The sequence below is a fragment of the Mastacembelus armatus genome, chromosome 17 (genome assembly GCF_900324485.2).
Source record: "Mastacembelus armatus chromosome 17, fMasArm1.2, whole genome shotgun sequence".
Taxonomy (NCBI): Eukaryota; Metazoa; Chordata; class Actinopteri; order Synbranchiformes; family Mastacembelidae; genus Mastacembelus; species Mastacembelus armatus.
In genome coordinates this window covers 15,482,511-15,500,107 of record NC_046649.1, presented here as the reverse complement: position 1 = coordinate 15,500,107, position 17,597 = coordinate 15,482,511, and the positions used below count along the sequence as shown (strand labels likewise).

Sequence of the window (17,597 nt, the reverse complement as noted above, 5' to 3'; positions counted from 1 at the left end):
CAAACAGCGCGTATTTCCAGGCGTCAGATGATTCAAGGAACACACAGTCAACAGAGGAATCAGAATTTTTGCAGCATTTTTGCATATATCAGTAAACTATTCCGCTCAGTAACAAGGTCGGTTACCTAAAGCTATGCTTTGACACTTTGCTAACACACTGATTCATACTATGATTCATACTGATTCATTCCTGCACAGGTTTATTTAGCAGCAATAGACAATTAAGGTGTGAGAGACACGCCAGCTAAAAGGTAACACGATCAGTGCCTCATACTGGAAAGGATCAAGGTGTTTTTATGTTCTTGCACCATAGTACATGGTATACAGGACATTGTCTCAACCAGTGTTTGGGACTTAGTGACTTTGTTGCTTTGACTCCTACCTTGTAATTCTGTCACTCTTATATATTTTTGATAAATTTTGATGCCCAATGTTGTGTATATCAATGTTTGTACAGTACTTGCTAAGACAGTATACTATAACTATGAATATGAAGTACATAATGTATACAATTAGTATTTAGTATGGAGTTGTGTGGCAAATTATTTAATTAGAGTAGGTACACTGAGAAAAGTGTTTTTAATTAGTATATTTTGTGTTTGTGAATTACCCAGGTCCTCCGTTATTTTGATTATGTCTTTACTGGAGTGTTCACCTTTGAAATGATCATTAAGGTGGGTAATTAAAAGATATATTTCTCCACTTTGACAGCATTTATCACACCTTTTAAAGAATTTAGCATATTTACATAATGTCTCCACATGGGTGCTTCCATATTTTTTCTTTCAGATGATAGACCAGGGTCTCATTCTGCATGATGGTTCTTATTTCCGAGACATGTGGAACATCCTGGACTTCATTGTGGTGGTGGGAGCTCTGATTGCCTTTGCTTTAACGTGAGTCACTATGTAGTGCTGCCCGCTGATGACTAATGACTGACTCACTGCAGCAAATCATTTTCTGAGCCTACAATACTGGTATAAACGACCTTCCCTCAAAAACGCAGCTTAAGCTTGGGAAGCTGTCTGCTTCATTGACCAGGGAGTAAGCTCATAAACTGCAAATATAAAAGCATGCATTGTGCTGTACATACTAAACTGTCATCATGGTGCTGCGACAAGAGGAGAAGGGTTTCTATGAAATTTGGTGGCCTCTACAGTAGTTCTTTCTGTTGTCTCTCCCAGCATGAATGTGACAGATTACTAACCAAACCCTATGTGCCTTCTGCTGTACCGTAGAGCACTGTATGTTAATACTGTGACTGTTAATTTATCTGTTGTGAATATAACTGTAATCCTCTGAGCTTTGCTCATGGCGTATCTCTCTTTATGCCTCAATTTTTTCTCTGTTGTTCCTGTGGATTGTGTCACTGTTGGGGCTGCCAGGAATGTGATGGGGTAAACACTTCAGCCACACTAATTGTACAGTTATCCCATTAGCTTCTCATATATTACTTTTATTTTCATGTGTCTGATTTTTGTTGTGTTCAGTGTGTTTTAGTTTGTGTGTTTTTTTTTTTTTTAAATCTCACCAAGCCTGTCAGAGCCTGTCAGGTAACAGGGAAAGAATTTTTGGCACATTATAAGTGATTTAGAACTTCTAATTAAAATCTTTTATCCTCATATTACATCATTTAAGCGTTTTTGTTATTTTTAAACAGCTATACTTGAAAGTAATCTATTATTCCTTTAAGTAAAAGAATTACACGTTGTTAACAGCCAAATGTAAAGTTAATAAATTGCTAATCTGTGTGCACAAATAATTAAGGTACTAAGGTACCAATTGCAATTGTCGAAAGTTTCACCCTTAAAACCTACTGGGCTCCATACAAACACACTCAAGGTGAAGTTCTATGTTTTGTTGTGGTTTTGATATGCACCTGTGTTTGCTTTTACTGTGTATTTCATTTTAAATGTGTCTATTCCATGTGTCCTTGTGCATTAGTTTAAGTGTAAAACTATGTTGCTAAGTGTTGTATTTCAACATTAACAGGAACAACAAAGGCCGAGACATCAAGACGATAAAGTCTCTCAGAGTTCTCAGAGTTCTGCGTCCTCTTAAAACCATCAAGCGGCTTCCTAAACTCAAGGTATGATGTTAACATCTGCAAGTCCTGTCCAGTATTTTGATTCTCGGCCGTTATTTCACAAATCTCTGACAGATTTGTATTGCTTTGCCATCCTTTTTGTCCTTCTCGCCTACAGGCTGTTTTCGACTGTGTGGTCACATCTCTGAAGAATGTCTTCAACATCCTCATTGTGTACCAGCTCTTCATGTTCATCTTTGCTGTCATTGCAGTGCAGCTCTTTAAAGGGAAGTTCTTCTATTGCACTGACAGCTCCATGAACACAGAGAAAGAATGCCAGTAAGTGGATATGTCTGAGACGCTTTCAGAGTCCATGATTATCTGATCCTGCATTATAGTCTGGAATAAATATATACCTAAAATTCTTCTCCAAATGAGCATATACAACCACACTGCATGGCACTAAATTTATGTTTATCTAAAGACTTAGGAGAGAAGAAAAAAAAATCTAAGGGGTCAAATTGTTTGATTTTTTTTCTTTGCATCTTTGGTATTTTGGGAAATGCCCTTATGTGTTTTCATATTTGTGTGGTAAATTTGAAGCTACAATCAGCATAAAGTTTGGAAACATGGAGACAGAGCTAGTCTGGCAAAGACTCCAGATTCACCAGTCAGTATTATAAAGAAAGAATAATGTTTACACGCAGCAAAGGATTTAATATCTTTCTCTTCATTAAAGCTCATAGTTTAATCAGTGAAACAATAACCTCCGGGCTGCTCTGCTCCCTGCAGAGGCTATTACATTGACTACAGCAGAGACAAAAAGGAGGTGAAGAGGAGAGAGTGGAAGAGACACGAGTTTCACTATGACAACGTCTGCTGGGCTCTCCTCACACTTTTCACTGTCTCAACTGGAGAGGGATGGCCTCAGTAAGTGTGCCTGCTAAGTCATCTACATAATTCAGAGGCTTTAAGCTCAGTTTTTGCTTCCCAAAATTGCTTTTGATTTCTTTCCCACCAGTCAGTGGTTTTAAGTGTCTTTTCTCTCATTAGGGTCCTGCAGCACTCAACGGATGTAACAGAGGAGAACATGGGGCCAAGTCGGGGGAATCGGATGGAAATGTCCGTTTTCTATGTGGTCTACTTCGTAGTGTTCCCGTTCTTCTTTGTCAACATCTTTGTGGCTCTGATCATCATCACCTTTCAAGAGCAGGGTGACAAAATGATCCAGGAGTGCAGCCTGGAGAAAAATGAGGTGTGGACCTGAGAAACACATGCAGACACACAAAAACTCACATGCATACACTTAAGTACTCATGTAATAAAAGATCATCTTCTTCTCTGTTTGTCTGTTTTTGTCCCATCAGAGGGCTTGCATTGACTTTGCCATCAGTGCCAAGCCAATGACCCGCTACATGCCCCAGAACAGACAGACCTTCCAGTACAGACTGTGGCACTTCGTGGCATCGCCTTCTTTTGAGTACACAGTGCTGGTCATGATTGCCCTCAACACTGTGGTCCTCATGATGAAGGTAAAGAGCTCATTTAACAGTAGTGGAACATTACATACATGCACCATTTGTGCATGTGTCCCACTCTGTGTTTAACATGGACGCATGTTTTTGAAAACAAATATTGAATTACCTTCCAGCTGAAAGAAATTTACAGTTAACTGAAGCACTTCATGACACAATTATTGCAGATTATGTTGTAATCACCAAATTAAATGCTGAGAAGAAATATATATATAAAGTTTCACTGTGCAGTGCAGTGAGGGACTGTGATTACCATTGTTCATTATATGCTTAATTATCAATATCAGTAATAGTAATGTAATACATTACATTGGTAAAAGGATGCTGAGGTTAGAGCTGCCAGGAAGGAGGCCTAGAGGAAGACCAAAGAGGAGGTTCTTGGATGTAGTGAAGGAGGACATGAGGATAGTTGGTGTGGGTGAGGAGGATACAGAGCATAGGGTTAAATGGAGGCAGATGATTCGCTGTGGCGACTCCTGAAGGGAGCAGCTGAAAGGAAAAGAAGAAGGAGTAATAGTAATCTAGTAATGTGGTGGAAAATGATCAGGGGTAATGTACAATCTGCTAAATGTTATTGTTAATGGTTAAAAAAAAGGAAATTGGATGATAGCATCTCTCATAGTAGACATGGGGCTAATTAGGTATGATGTTCTATATTGACAGTGATGAGGGTCAGTGATGTTTTTAGTTAGTACTTTCACTTTGACATATCAGCATTATCTTTTTTTTTCCTTCAGTACCACTCAGCCCCAACAGCATATGATACAGTCCTAAAACACCTAAACACAGCCTTCACTGTCCTCTTCTCCATGGAATGTATACTCAAGATTATGGCATTTGGTTTTGTGGTGAGTGTAATTTCAAAAAATTAAAGGAGGAGGAGAAATTTAGATCACGTTCGATTAACTAAATGGAATTTGCTTATGTTTAGTCAAATTGTAAACAAATTTTCTTTCCGCAGAACTACTTTCGAGATACTTGGAATATTTTTGATTTCATCACTGTTCTTGGCAGCATCACTGAGATAATTGTGGATTTACAGGTAAGATACTGCCAAGACACTATTAATTTTCACAACGTTGTTACCCTTAAAAGTAAAAAAAGAACTCAGCTTTAAATGCAGCGTTTGTACTCTCCAAGTTTCCTAACGTGTTACGATCCCTGCCTCCAGACACAACTTAAGTCATGTTGTGATGAATTTCGCCATCTGTGTTTTACATCCTGTCTCTCCCTTCTGTCTACCACGCTCTCTCTTTCACCCTCGCTCCAACCATTTGTGCATGTGTCCCAGTCGGTGAACACCATCAACATGAGTTTCCTGAAGCTTTTCCGAACAGCCAGGTTGATCAAACTGCTGAGACAGGGTTATACCATCCGTATTCTGCTGTGGACGTTCGTACAATCATTCAAGGTCAGACATTTCATTTTCTGTTTTCTTTCAAATAAATTGAAGTCCTTGCCTTTAAGACAAGTTTTAACCTCCTGTTTTTGCTGCCTCTCCTCCCACAGGCTCTTCCTTATGTCTGTCTTCTCATTGCTATGCTTTTCTTCATATATGCCATAATTGGAATGCAGGTATCATTTCACTAATAATAATAATAATAATAATCGATTTTACCTACTTTTAAAAATATTTTCATTTGCACCTTTCTTTTAATGATTTTATTAATCTTTTATTTAGACATCTTTCATGTGTAGACCCAAGGGGGGTTTTATAGCAGCTGCTATAGTGGAAATTTAAAAAAAGTACAAAAATAATTATTTACTTGAAACAACCTTTTTTTCAGGTGTTTGGAAACATTAAGCTGAATGATGAGAGTCACATTAATCAGCACAACAACTTTAAGACATTTTTCAGTGCACTGATGCTACTGTTCAGGTGGGTTTATCAAAAATATGTTCACATCCTGATTGACATTCATGTAATTATTCAATTTCATTTAAATGAATATTCTTGTTTACTTAATTTGATGTCAGCTCGATGTGTGTTCTTGTTTAAACTGCCAGGAGTGCTACAGGAGAGTCCTGGCAGGAGATTATGCTTTCCTGTCTGTCAGGTCAGGAGTGTGAACCAGACCCCTCCATCGCCCCACTCACCATTTCTCCAGACCATGAGGGAGGCTGTGGGACTGACTTTGCTTACTGCTACTTTGTCTCATTCATCTTCTTCAGCTCGTTCCTGGTGAGGGTTCAAACTAAGCACAGTAACATCCCTGCAGTAGTTCTTTCTGCACATTTGTCATATCTTCCTCCATGTCCCTTTGTAGATGCTAAATCTGTTTGTGGCTGTGATTATGGATAACTTTGAATATCTGACACGAGACTCATCAATCCTGGGTCCCCATCACCTGGATGAGTTTGTCCGCATCTGGGGGGAGTATGATCGTTTGGCATGGTGAGACCTGATCTAATTACAGCTGCATTTTTACATATTCAGCTTTAATTTGGTTTAAAGCTCACCTGAGCAACATTCATGTTTTATCTTTGTCCAACAGAGGGCAGCCAAAAGGTGTGAAATGTTAAATATCTTAATGTTTCAGTGCAATGACCTTACATAGTATTAGTTGGTTTTCTTTAAGTCCTAAGGAACATTATGGTTTACTGTGAATGTCTTTTGGAAGTAAAATAAAACATTCTTTTACCACCAAACAAGAAGTGCACGACCTTAACAATCAAAGTTACTGTTTGTGTTAATCTGTTCATCTTCTGTGTCTGTTCCTCTTTCTTTCACCTCCCTTCACTTTTCACCTATGTTTGTGCTCTGAAGTGGTCGTATCCACTATACAGCCATGTATGAGATGTTAACACACATGTCACCGCCCCTGGGCCTGGGCAAAAAATGTCCTGCTAAGATTGCCTACAAGGTACTGAAAACATTTTTTCCCCAAAATACAGAAGAGTTGGATGAACTGAACTGAAATGAATGAGTGATATTTACTTCCATTGCACATGTGTGCATATGCCTTTAAAATTTGTTGAAAATATCGGCAGATCATGTATGCTAAACAATTTCTGTTACTTGTTTTGTGACTGGGGCAAATAGACATAAGATTGTTCTTCATTCTGTTCCTGTTTGATAATGAAATGTATAATAGGTGACTTCATTTCTTCTCTCCACGCGTGTCTCTCTCAGAGGTTGGTGTTGATGAACATGCCTGTGGATGAGGACATGACTGTCCACTTCACCTCCACTTTGATGTCTCTGATCCGCACAGCTTTGGACATCAAAATCGCTCGAGGTGAGGGTCACTGACAAGTATGTTACAAGCGGTTATGCATATGAACTAATAATTATTTTCATTTTCTCTTTTGTGCTGAGTATGATTTGAAGCTAATAATGATAATAAAATATTGTTCTAGAAGACAAAACTGCAAAATGTCCAGTGCACTTTATTATAGCCAAATATTACATCATCAGATTGATTGTCAGTTTATTCCCATTTAAGAGAAAGAAATGCAGCAAATGGTAATTGATTGATGAATAATTTCAGTATTGATATAACCCATTCTAAGTGGATAAACATGTTTGTCTCAGGTGGTGAGGATCGTGTTGCTCTGGATACAGAACTGCAGAAAGAGATCAGTATCATTTGGCCTTATTTACCCCAGAAGACCTTGGACCTTCTGGTACCTATCAACAAAGGTCTGGCTCTAACTATGGATGAAATACTCAATGTAATGCTGAGAGACAAGCAGCAATGGTTAATATGGTGCGTCTGTCCTCATAGATACGGACATGACAGTGGGGAAGATCTACGCTTCAATGATGATTATGGACTATTTCAAACAGAACAAAGCCAAAAAGCTCAGACAACAACTAGAAGCTCAAGTAAGCTTCTTATTATAACCTTTCATAATCCTAATCATGGCCTGAAAATAAAAATGAATAAAACCTGTAATCATTGTGCTTTTATGTCTCTCATTGCAGAAGAGCAGCTTGATGTTCAAGCGTCTGGATGCCTCAACTCTCCCAGAGGACATTCTGTCTAACACCCAGCCCCTGCCGATGATGGCTCACAGCGCTGGTTCCGCCCTGTGAGTCTGTGCATAAATGGAGATGTGTGCACTTATGTGTGTACTCTTTTTCTGTTTGTTTACTGTTTTCTTTGTTCCAATACAGGACCAGAGGAGGCTTTGTGGCTTTGAGCCCGATCTCACCCCAAGAACTGTTTTTGCAGCCCATGAGCTCAGACGTCGATGCTACCCAAGAGCAGAATGTGGTAAGGGAGAGGACCAACATGAACATTCATTAATATCCACAACCATGCCTTAGACCAGTGGTTCCTAACCTTTTTATTATACATCCTCTTAAAGCATTTGTTGTGCTGCAACAAAAACATGATTTTGTTCCTATGTCTGCTTATTTATGACTGATTCCATGTTTAATTTATCCAGCCCTGATCTACGATAATCAGCACTGTGTGACCCCGAGATGTATCAATCCTACAAGTGTGTATTGGTGCACTTTGTACGCCGATGTGTGTTGCCCTATATGGTTATCTTATCTATTAACTCTGGTTTGGAACCACTACCTTAGGTCATACCTTTGCAATTTTACAAAGCACAACATTCATGTAAGCATTTAATCTTTAGAAACAGTATAAATATGATTTAATTCATGACATTGCTGTGACTTTTCTCAGTACCTTGCAGAGCACGGCATAGCTGACTCTCTGTGCCCCTGTCTTTTAGTCACGTAAAGGTCGGATTAGCAGAGGAAGACTGTCCAATTGTTGATGTTTTGCTGTGTCTGAACTGTCTGGTTTTACTGGTCGACATTGCCTGCTGGGGGAATGATATGAAATCATTCTGAAATACTTACATATTAGTGTGCAGAGGAATGTGTTCGGCCCCCTAGACTGATGTTTGGCTCTTTTGCTATTGAGCTGTTAAGACTTGAACATGCATGACTGAATGTACTTCCAGGCTGAAATATGAATTGCATCGTTCCCACTGTTTTGCTTACTGTCTATTATTGCTCTTCTTCTTCACTTTTTCCCTCTCTTACACAATCTGACTCTTTCACTTCTTTGAAGTCAGTTTTCCTGTTGTTAGTTGTTTATCTGTCTGTTTTTGGCTGGAATGGCTTCTGATTGGATGGCGATGATGATGGCTGTGATAGATGAACTTCAGTGATGGAACGGCTTGTCTGCCCCCCTCTTAAGTGAACTGGACTTGCGATTTAAAGAGGCTGTCCCGGCAAGGACGAGCCTGATTGGTGCTCTGTCTCTCCTTGCCCTCCTCTCTTGTTTCTGTACTCACCTAGGTGGGCGGGTGCAGTAGGGTGATTGAAGCCCCACTGGAGCTTCCACTAGGGAGGGGCCCGTGTGTGCGGGCCTCTTCCATGCCCCGTCTGGCTGTAGAGTTGCAGGTACACACATCTTCCACGACACGGAGGACTTCAGTGACTGCATGAGCTCTTATGCCAAAGTGCCTTGTTCCTTATGTGCACAAGATGCTGAGAGTTTGAATCATTAGAGTTTTGGTTTGTCTTTTGCTACTTTGGGAGTCTGATTAAGGCTGAGTGAACTGTTAGAACAGGATGTGAGCCGTGATTGCTGATGTCTTGTCTTCTTTCCTGGATCTATTCTTTCTTGAGAATAAACTATACCTAGTAAAGCATGATAAAGAATTCTTAAATCCACACTATACACTTATTTCTGAATGAAATGATCAGAATTTAATTAGAATATCTTTCATATGATTTTGTACGTACCCTGTGTTTGCTATTTGTCTTTGTGTGTTTTCACATATAAGCAGACAGAGGTTGCAAGTGGCTCCATGAAGCGCTCTGCCTCCACTGTTGGGGATCAGTGTGTGAATGGTCTTTGGCAAGAGGAGAAAAGTCCTGAGCGAGTGTATCGACCTCGTCACAAAAGCTACAAAGCTGCTGGTTAGTCCTCCTCACCTTCTGTAATTCCACTCGGGTTTGTGGAGTTACAGTATGACATGTTTATTTCTTTCCCAAATGAAAATGCAAACATTTGGAAAACTAAACAAATGCAATATAGTAAACCCCACCATCATTACATTAGATTTCTGGTTTTCATCATCATTATTATTATCATTATTATTAGTATTATATATATGTTATTGCGTAAATTGGCAGCCATTTACTAACAATTTAATCACTTCAATTTTTTAAAAGGATGAAATATCAAACAAGTATTTAGAAGTGGTGAAAAAAGCTTAAAAGCTCTATTACATGATTAAGTTTTCTTAATTTATCTGTGACTCCACTAGACAGCTCAATACCAGCAATGACTAGATGAAAAGGTTAAGATGATGTTAACAAAAATTACCATATGATTAACATTTGATGATAAAGTTTTGTGTCCAAATGTACAGTCTTCTGTGATTTTTAAAAAGAACTCATAAATTTAGATGGACGTTTATTGAGCCATCAATGTGAATCTTACTTGCAATATATTCACATTTTATAAAACAGTAATATCTTTGCCATTTCTTCTTACTTCTTGTGTGGTCTCCTTTCTGGAATTTCTCTCCTTTTAGTTTCTCGGTCTGAACACTGGCAGAAGGGTGACAGAGAACGTGGCCGGTCCAAGGAGCGCTGTCACCTCCTCTCTCCAGACACGTCTCGTTGCAACTCAGAAGAAAGAAGCTTACACCCCTCTCGATCGTCGAGTGTGGAGAGAGCACACCCTCAAGACAAACAGGTAGGTCAGATGTAATCAACAGGAACGTGGACCAAAAATACACTTTGAAGTCTGTCAAATTAAAAATGGAGGAGCAAATCTGTCTTAAGTTAGTTTACACTGTTATTGGTGGATTGCCAAAGATTTTATTATTAGAGAACAGCTAACTAAGAATGTAAAACTACAATATATAATATATATATATATATATATATTAATACCAGATATGGAGCATGCAGAAACAAACATGGTGTAAATAACTTTTCTAATTAATGAGTTAACTGAATTTATGAGAAGGAACAAGGTAACTCAGACATGATACATAGTAGAAACTTCGCATTTACACCACAGGTATATCACAGGAAGTATAAGATTTGATTAGATGTTGGTTGCCTTGCTGCATATATTTGCGTATTAATGAGGTGAAAAAATAGTATTCTTACACTGCATTTTTTTATTTCCAGGGAAACAGCTCAGAGAGTCCAGTGCCCTCAACTTCAGAGTCCAGCACCCCCAGCGGTCGACGACCATTATCACAAACCCCAACCCGCTCTCGTCCTCACATCTCCTACTCCCCGCTCGTGTGTCGCACCCAAGCCTCTGTTGGTGAAGATGAGGATGAACAGGGGAGCCCAGAGACCGTGAGGCGGGGCAAGCCTACCTGGGAGACCCAAGACAGGGTTGCAGGTGAGAGGCGGAGCGAGGCTGGCCGACACCCCTCCCCACCGCGACGCTACCCCTCTGAGCCATTCCTGGCCTCACAGGAGGATGACCATAGCCCAGACCCCTCAGGTCCCATGGAGACGTTGACCTTCGAGGCGGCTGTGGCCTGCAGCCTGGGACGCTCAAACACCATCAGCTCAGCCCACCCACGCTTGCGGACTGGCTGGCAGGTCCCCAATGGACACTTTCGAAAGCGTCTGGCACAAACAGCCTCAGTTGCGGGTTGTGATCCTCTCAGCGACACAGAAGAGGACGACAGGTGCTAGGGACAGGAAGCACAGCATGAGAGAGAAGAGAGAATCCCAGACAGGAGTGGGAAGGGGATGCTGTACAACAGTGTACAGAGTGAAGATTACTGTGACTCTTTTTGCATCAGTGGTTAGAGGCCATGGGCCCTCTGGGTGTTTGGTAAAATGTGAAAAACTATGAGAACAATACTTCCTGAAACTGTAGTTGCCAATTCATACGGAACACTGACAATAAATAAGGTCTATTTCCTGACTTGTACTTGATGATAGAGAGTAATAATATATCTCAAATAGTTGTGGGATGCAGAAAATAAAATAAATGAATGGATCTAATTATGTCATTTGTGTCAATATAAGGTATTTTCATTTCTGAAGATGTTTCTAAATGATTCAGTGTTGCTTTAAACAGTATTTATCTGTGGGGTGTGTGAATATGTAACTACATTTTCTTATAAATTACTTGTTTTGTAAATAACTTGTGATCATCACACCATTGCCATTTATTAGACCAGACCAACGCAACAAGCCATCATCAAGAGCCGATCTGATACCAGACAATGTGGATATAAATAATTACAACTCCATAATGCTGGATTTTTTTACAGTATGAATGAATGTGCAGGGGGAAAGTTGCCGGACTTTCACCATCATTTTTCTTTCTGGTATTAAACGTAAATTGTGAGATACAAATAAAGTTACAGACTAAAATATAAAATATGATTATTTGTTTCTTCATTTTATATTAATATTAAACCTTTAAAAGTTCCTAATATTCCTCCAAACTGTTAGTTTTTATTTTTTACCAGCCTGCACCCTTTAAATGAAGAATTTTCAACAATTATATTTAAGAATTAATTTAGAAAATTGTTGGGCATATCATTTTATTATGAACTGATATGAAAACAAAATGATATTTCACCTTTTTGTTCCTTGTAAATATTGTATGAACCACTCAGACAATGACTGTAGAAACAATGTAGACACGCCATGACACATTTTGTTTTACAAATTTACATTATTCAACTACTAACTAATAATGTACAGAAAAAAAATGCTGTTTGTAACATTTAGAGAAAAAATAATATCAGCTAATGAGCTTTAAAGGTAGAAGAATCTTCGAAAATATTCATTTTAAGGTTTGTGTATCTGTTTTCTTTGCCTGGTCAAGGCCCATTCTGTGAAACTCACTTAACCAAAAACATGGAGATTTGTATTATAAGTTCCTGGAATGCAAATACATTGTGGGTTTTTAATGTGTACCATAGCTGTATATACAAATAAAGGTGTCCACTGTTATTTTGTGTCTTTTATTTTTATATTTTACCAAACACTGAAAAACATCAATTTTAATATGTGAAACTTTGAAACTTTGAGCACTACAATAACAGTTCCCACAGAAATCAGATTAAGTGCATTAAGATGTTAAGTGTGTGCATTATTTGCTTAGTTTAATATATCTGTTAGCTCTAAACTGAGCATACTATTGCCATATATTGTGTTACACACGCTGTCAGTGTTTGCCTGTTTGATATCTTATTTACTGCCCTCCTTATTTATTTCACAGTCAGTAATAGTGGACTAAAAATAGTAACAATTCAAAATAAACTTTAATTTAATTATTTTCTTCATTATGGTTCACCAATAAAAAAAGTATTTCTAATTATATATTTTAATCACTGATTTATTCAATAACAGTATCAGTTATTCAAATTTATATCAGTAATAAATGTTTATATCAGTTATTAATATGTTTATATCGTCCTTTAAAGTCGTGGGACAACAGCTTACTCTTCGCACTACGTCAGCAAAATTACCCAATCACTACGCAGAATTACATCCTACGTCATATCCAACGGACAGATAACATGTCCGCTTGAAGAAAGAGCTAGCAAGAAAGCGAATCGATTAATAGTACTCACGAAGTTAAAAGGTGGAAATGTCGCTCCAGTGCAGCACTGAGACAGTCCAGTCTAACAGCCACAGTTGCTGTTGAAGTACATATTTTGTTGAAATTGCGATTCTTTCAAAGGAAGGAGCGATACTAATCAAGGAAGTCGGGAGGAAAAAGTAGCTAGCTAGGCTGCTAGCTGTCGTTAGCAAGAGAGTTCTTTGTTTTGTTTTCGAGGTGGAGGTCCGTGTAAACAGAAGAACAACTAGTGTAGACAACAAACATTTTACTAGTTTTAGAGTCATGCAGGGAGTATCTTTAGCAGTAGCTAGTTGAACTGTACATGAGTGGTTTCTGGAACATTAGAAAGAGTAAACTAACATTAGCCATCGAGAGCAAGTTTAGCAACAGAACGATCTGGTTGTTTTTGAACGTGGGCCAGGACAGGGCTGGAGACACGAAGACATGGGCAATTGTCTTAAGTCCCCGACATCAGACGACATTTCTCTGCTTCATGAATCCCAGTCAGACAGGGCGAGTTTCGGTGATGGAATAGATCCAGACCTGGAGCCTCCCCCGCCGTACCAGGTGAGAGGCTGCTAACACTGTTCCAGTTTATTAGTCTATCAAGGACAATTGGTTTTAAGAATAATCTCTGTTTAAAGCCTTAATTCCCTCATACTATAGGTAATGTTCATGAAGGTATGCCTTTAGCCCTCGTTTCATGTCTGTGGCCTTTATGTGAGTTGTGAGTTTAGTGTAATCTCTAGGATACTTGTGTAAACAAATAGGAATTTAAATTCTGACTAACAGGCTTGTCAGGCATCTCCAGACCAGACAACTGCTTACATTTCTTTAGTTTGTTTTAGCACAGCAGCTCCCAACCCGTCAGACCGCTCTATGTAAGTGAGTTGATATATGACGATAACTGTTTATTGTTTCATTTCGTGTGCACTTATTTTTGTCTGTTACTAGGAGCAGACTCACATGCCCATGTACCATCCCACACCCAGTCAGTCCCGTCTGGCCACTCAGCTGACAGAGGAGGAGCAGATCCGCATAGCTCAGCGCATCGGCCTCATTCAGCACCTCCCTAAGGGCGTTTATGATGGAGGGCAAGACGGCTCAGAGAAGAAGATCAGAGAGTAAGCTATTTGGATTTCTGCATGTGATAGCTACCTGGAAGATTGCAGGCCAGCAGAGCTGAGCCTTTTTAATTGGTTTGGTTGATGGTGTCATATGATCTGTATCCAACACCCTCTAAAGCTAAGTTGTAGTTTTGGCTATATAAATAATACAGACAGAAAGTGAAAGTCAGTTCTCATGGAAAAATGCCAAACAGTGGCTGCTGTAAATTTTCAGTTTTTATATCATTATAAAATAAATGTCTTGATTTTAGACTGTAGTCGGACAAAACAAGCAACATCATCTTGAGGTGTGAGTGATTGATGGCAGTTTTCCGATGTGAACCATCATATCATTAGTCATTATATCATCATTATTAATAGGCTAAGCAATTGGCATCAACAGTATTAGTGAGACAAAATAAGGCAGCCATTTATATGTATAAAAAAATCTAGAGCTGCAACTAATTGTCCTTTGTATTGTCGATACAATAATCTCATTTTTGACTTATCCTGTAGTTTCTAAAATATAGTAAAACTGTGTTAAATGTCAACCATAATTTTCCTGAGCTCAAGCTGATATCTTCATATTGTTTTGTCTGGATACAAATCATGTACTGTCTTAACAAAAGTAGTAAATCCTTTTGAAAAGCTGGTACTGTACCACAGAATGAGACTGAGAATTAAATAACTTATTAATCAGTTATCAGAATTGTTGCCAAGTAATTTTCTGTTGTTCAACTACCCAATTAAAGGACAAATGATTTCAGTTAAACATTGCTACGATGTAACATGTTCTAAAACTACAAAATAACAGTGAAGTTACATAATGATTAAAGAAGAAATAACAAATCTTAGATAATTTATCTCATCTCGCCATTTAAGTTGTAAACTTGTGTGTTTACAATTTTCATTGCGTCCCTTCTCAGATGTGTGATCTGTATGCTGGACTTTGTATATGGGGACCCGATCCGGTTCCTGCCATGTATGCACATCTACCACATGGACTGCATAGATGACTGGCTGATGAGATCCTTCACCTGTCCCTCCTGCATGGAGCCTGTGGATGCGGCCCTGCTCTCTACCTATGAGACCAACTGATTTTTTTCCCCCTCCTCCTCTACGCTCAGATCAAATACAGCCCCTTTAGCCCCAAACCCACACACAACCCCCAAAAACTTCCCTCTTATAGAGTGAGAGGAGCTGAAAAATATGTGTTGGGTGTTGTCTTGCACTTTGAAAATTTCAAAATTGACTCACCTATTGTTGGCCTTCCATGCCCCCAGGACTAAATAAGCTGGTCTTAAACATCAGTTACATGAATCATTGAGAAAATGTTTCCAGATGACCCATGATTGCGTTTTGTGTGTTGGTCGTGTTGAAAAAGCATCCAGTGTTGCTGCCGATAGTGAAATTGTGACATGTGTATGTGTGCGCTATTTGATGACTGCATTTCCACTTGAGCTGGTCTCAGTGGTGTTTCTCCCTACCAGACCCCAATTCACTTTCATTACTACTTAGTCATGATGATGACTAGATTAAGAAATTATTGACCAAAATGCTAATTGGTGTTGCCAGAAATCTGTTGGATTAAATTTGAGGTTTTCTGTGACAACACTAAGCAAAGACTTCATCAACATATTAATCTCCTTAACATGCTTTCACATTAAAGTAGCCCTGCACTTTGGAGATGCTGGAATACAGCTGAAGTTTACACGTTTGTGTCACATAACAAAGAAATTGCTCTCCTTATAGTCAGGATTACGAAAAGCTTATGCACAGAGAAATAACCCATGTATGTACACCGTGCACAGTAATACTTAATGGCAATCAAGAATCAATACCCCACATGGGCAGACTAAAAAATACTTTGAGTTGAAGGGAAGAATAACGTGTAATTGGAATGTTTCAGCAGATTATGTGTAAAGTAGCTGGCAGCCAATGTAAAGGGCTCATTTGTGCATGGGCAGGTGGATCAGTCAGTCAGAGTTAGAAATGCTTGCACATACCTTTCATCCAATTCAGAGATTTGCACTTTACTTATAGGACAGTATGTAAAACAATATATTAATATATGTACCTTATAACCTTGCACTATCAATATGTCATTCCTTTATTTCCTGAGATGCAAAAGATATATAGCTGATAGAGCTTTTCAAAGCTGGCAGTAGTCACCTATCACATTAAAATAAGCCTGAAGATGTATTTCATGAAATCTAATTCAGTAGTGCGAGTCTCTACTTTGTTCTGCTTGATGTTTCTTTTTTTTTTCAGTCTTGTGTGTTTTGTGTGCCTTTGAAGGGACAGAGGCTTGCTTCAGTTTGAAGGGGAGAGTCAGCCGTTTTGGTAAATTGGTTAGTTGAGAATATTGATACCACTTTCATGTCTGTGTTAATCGAGAAGTATGAAGGCTGGGAATGGGGAAACAGCTAGCCTGGCTACCTCTATAGCTCAGAAATTTATCTACCTGCACCTCTAAATTTCATTGATGTACACCTTATTTTATGTTTGATTGATTTGTTCACAGACAATGATTGTAGTTTTAAAAGTTTGTTTTCATGGTAGTTTACTTGGTGTGTGACAGCATATTAACACATCTAACTTCTAACACACATGTGACTTACTACAAATTGTCACTTTTACTTACGAAGTGCAGACAAAACAATGTATAGCAAGTTAGTGAGCTTTGGGGCTAGCTCTTTCCCCCTGCTTCAAGTCGTTATGCTAAACTAAGATATTCACCTCCTCGCTGTAGCTCTATATTTACTATATGGAACAGGCAAATGAATAAGTGTATTTCCCAAGATATTAAACTATTTCTTTAAGATAAACAAGAAAAAAAGTAAGTTAATAAACAATATTACAGTGTCACTTTATTATAAATTGTGTTTTTTTTTTTTTCATTATTAGATTATAAGGAATGTTTTGTTGCTTTATTTCACTGTAGTATTAGTTAGAAAATTCATTAGTTTCCATTTGTAGACCTTTTTGCTGGTGCTTTATTTCCAGGTCTTTTCTGTTACCTGTGTTTTGTCTTCTACCGTCACATTTTTTGTTATATTTGTGTAAAATTCACTGTACACTTACGACAGCATATAACTGTTACACCAGCTGCACAAACCTCTGTCCCGACAGAACTTTAACATGTGAGAGACTTATGGAGTGATACTTAAAACCGAGATATCGAGATTTATGTTCATTCGTGTGTTTTCCAACTTAACTTTGTTTTCCAGTAGTCATATTTTATTTCTTTGTGAAAGCCTAAAAGCCCTCATGTGAATGAATAAATAAATAAAAATAAACTAAAAAAAAACACAGTTTTTTAAAAATTAAAGAACAGGCAGTTACTTTCATCTCTAAAACAAATTTGTTATCGGTCTGTAAGGTGGCATAACTA

At 38.5% G+C, this 17,597-nt stretch overlaps 2 protein-coding genes across 2 annotated transcripts in view; both read left to right on the top strand.

The window, feature by feature from the left end:
- LOC113133847 (voltage-dependent R-type calcium channel subunit alpha-1E-like) overlaps positions 1 to 11,460 on the top strand; it is a 42,230-nt gene extending 30,770 nt beyond the window's left edge. Inside the window, exons 24-48 of the mRNA XM_026312830.1 lie at positions 615 to 674; positions 790 to 896; positions 1,386 to 1,397; positions 1,993 to 2,089; positions 2,205 to 2,365; positions 2,819 to 2,956; positions 3,080 to 3,281; positions 3,394 to 3,558; positions 4,299 to 4,409; positions 4,523 to 4,603; positions 4,853 to 4,972; positions 5,071 to 5,136; positions 5,349 to 5,440; positions 5,569 to 5,743; positions 5,829 to 5,956; positions 6,329 to 6,425; positions 6,695 to 6,800; positions 7,097 to 7,204; positions 7,290 to 7,390; positions 7,490 to 7,596; positions 7,682 to 7,778; positions 8,828 to 8,932; positions 9,322 to 9,454; positions 10,075 to 10,238; positions 10,682 to 11,460. Coding sequence (XP_026168615.1) covers positions 615 to 674; positions 790 to 896; positions 1,386 to 1,397; positions 1,993 to 2,089; positions 2,205 to 2,365; positions 2,819 to 2,956; positions 3,080 to 3,281; positions 3,394 to 3,558; positions 4,299 to 4,409; positions 4,523 to 4,603; positions 4,853 to 4,972; positions 5,071 to 5,136; positions 5,349 to 5,440; positions 5,569 to 5,743; positions 5,829 to 5,956; positions 6,329 to 6,425; positions 6,695 to 6,800; positions 7,097 to 7,204; positions 7,290 to 7,390; positions 7,490 to 7,596; positions 7,682 to 7,778; positions 8,828 to 8,932; positions 9,322 to 9,454; positions 10,075 to 10,238; positions 10,682 to 11,206 — 3,258 coding nt within the window. The 3' untranslated portion in view covers positions 11,207 to 11,460. The remainder of the gene's footprint in view (positions 1 to 614; positions 675 to 789; positions 897 to 1,385; positions 1,398 to 1,992; positions 2,090 to 2,204; positions 2,366 to 2,818; positions 2,957 to 3,079; positions 3,282 to 3,393; positions 3,559 to 4,298; positions 4,410 to 4,522; positions 4,604 to 4,852; positions 4,973 to 5,070; positions 5,137 to 5,348; positions 5,441 to 5,568; positions 5,744 to 5,828; positions 5,957 to 6,328; positions 6,426 to 6,694; positions 6,801 to 7,096; positions 7,205 to 7,289; positions 7,391 to 7,489; positions 7,597 to 7,681; positions 7,779 to 8,827; positions 8,933 to 9,321; positions 9,455 to 10,074; positions 10,239 to 10,681) is intronic.
- Positions 11,461 to 13,036: 1,576 nt separating this feature from the next.
- LOC113134826 (RING finger protein 11-like) lies at positions 13,037 to 16,420 on the top strand. The gene is made up of 3 exons (XM_026314357.1): positions 13,037 to 13,664; positions 14,052 to 14,221; positions 15,130 to 16,420. The coding sequence occupies exons 1-3, from the start codon at positions 13,542 to 13,544 to the stop codon at positions 15,299 to 15,301; spliced, it is 465 nt and encodes a 154-aa protein (XP_026170142.1). The 5' UTR covers positions 13,037 to 13,541; the 3' UTR covers positions 15,302 to 16,420.
- The last annotated feature ends 1,177 nt before the right edge of the window (positions 16,421 to 17,597 follow it).

Coding starts and splice junctions, on each gene's coding strand:
- LOC113134826 (XM_026314357.1), top strand. CDS start 13,542: ATGGGCAATTGTCTTAAGTCCCCGACATCAGACGACATTTCTCTGCTT. Junction 13,665..14,051: donor AGCCTCCCCCGCCGTACCAG/GTGAGAGGCTGC, acceptor GTCTGTTACTAG/GAGCAGACTCACATGCCCAT. Junction 14,222..15,129: donor TCAGAGAAGAAGATCAGAGA/GTAAGCTATTTG, acceptor GTCCCTTCTCAG/ATGTGTGATCTGTATGCTGG.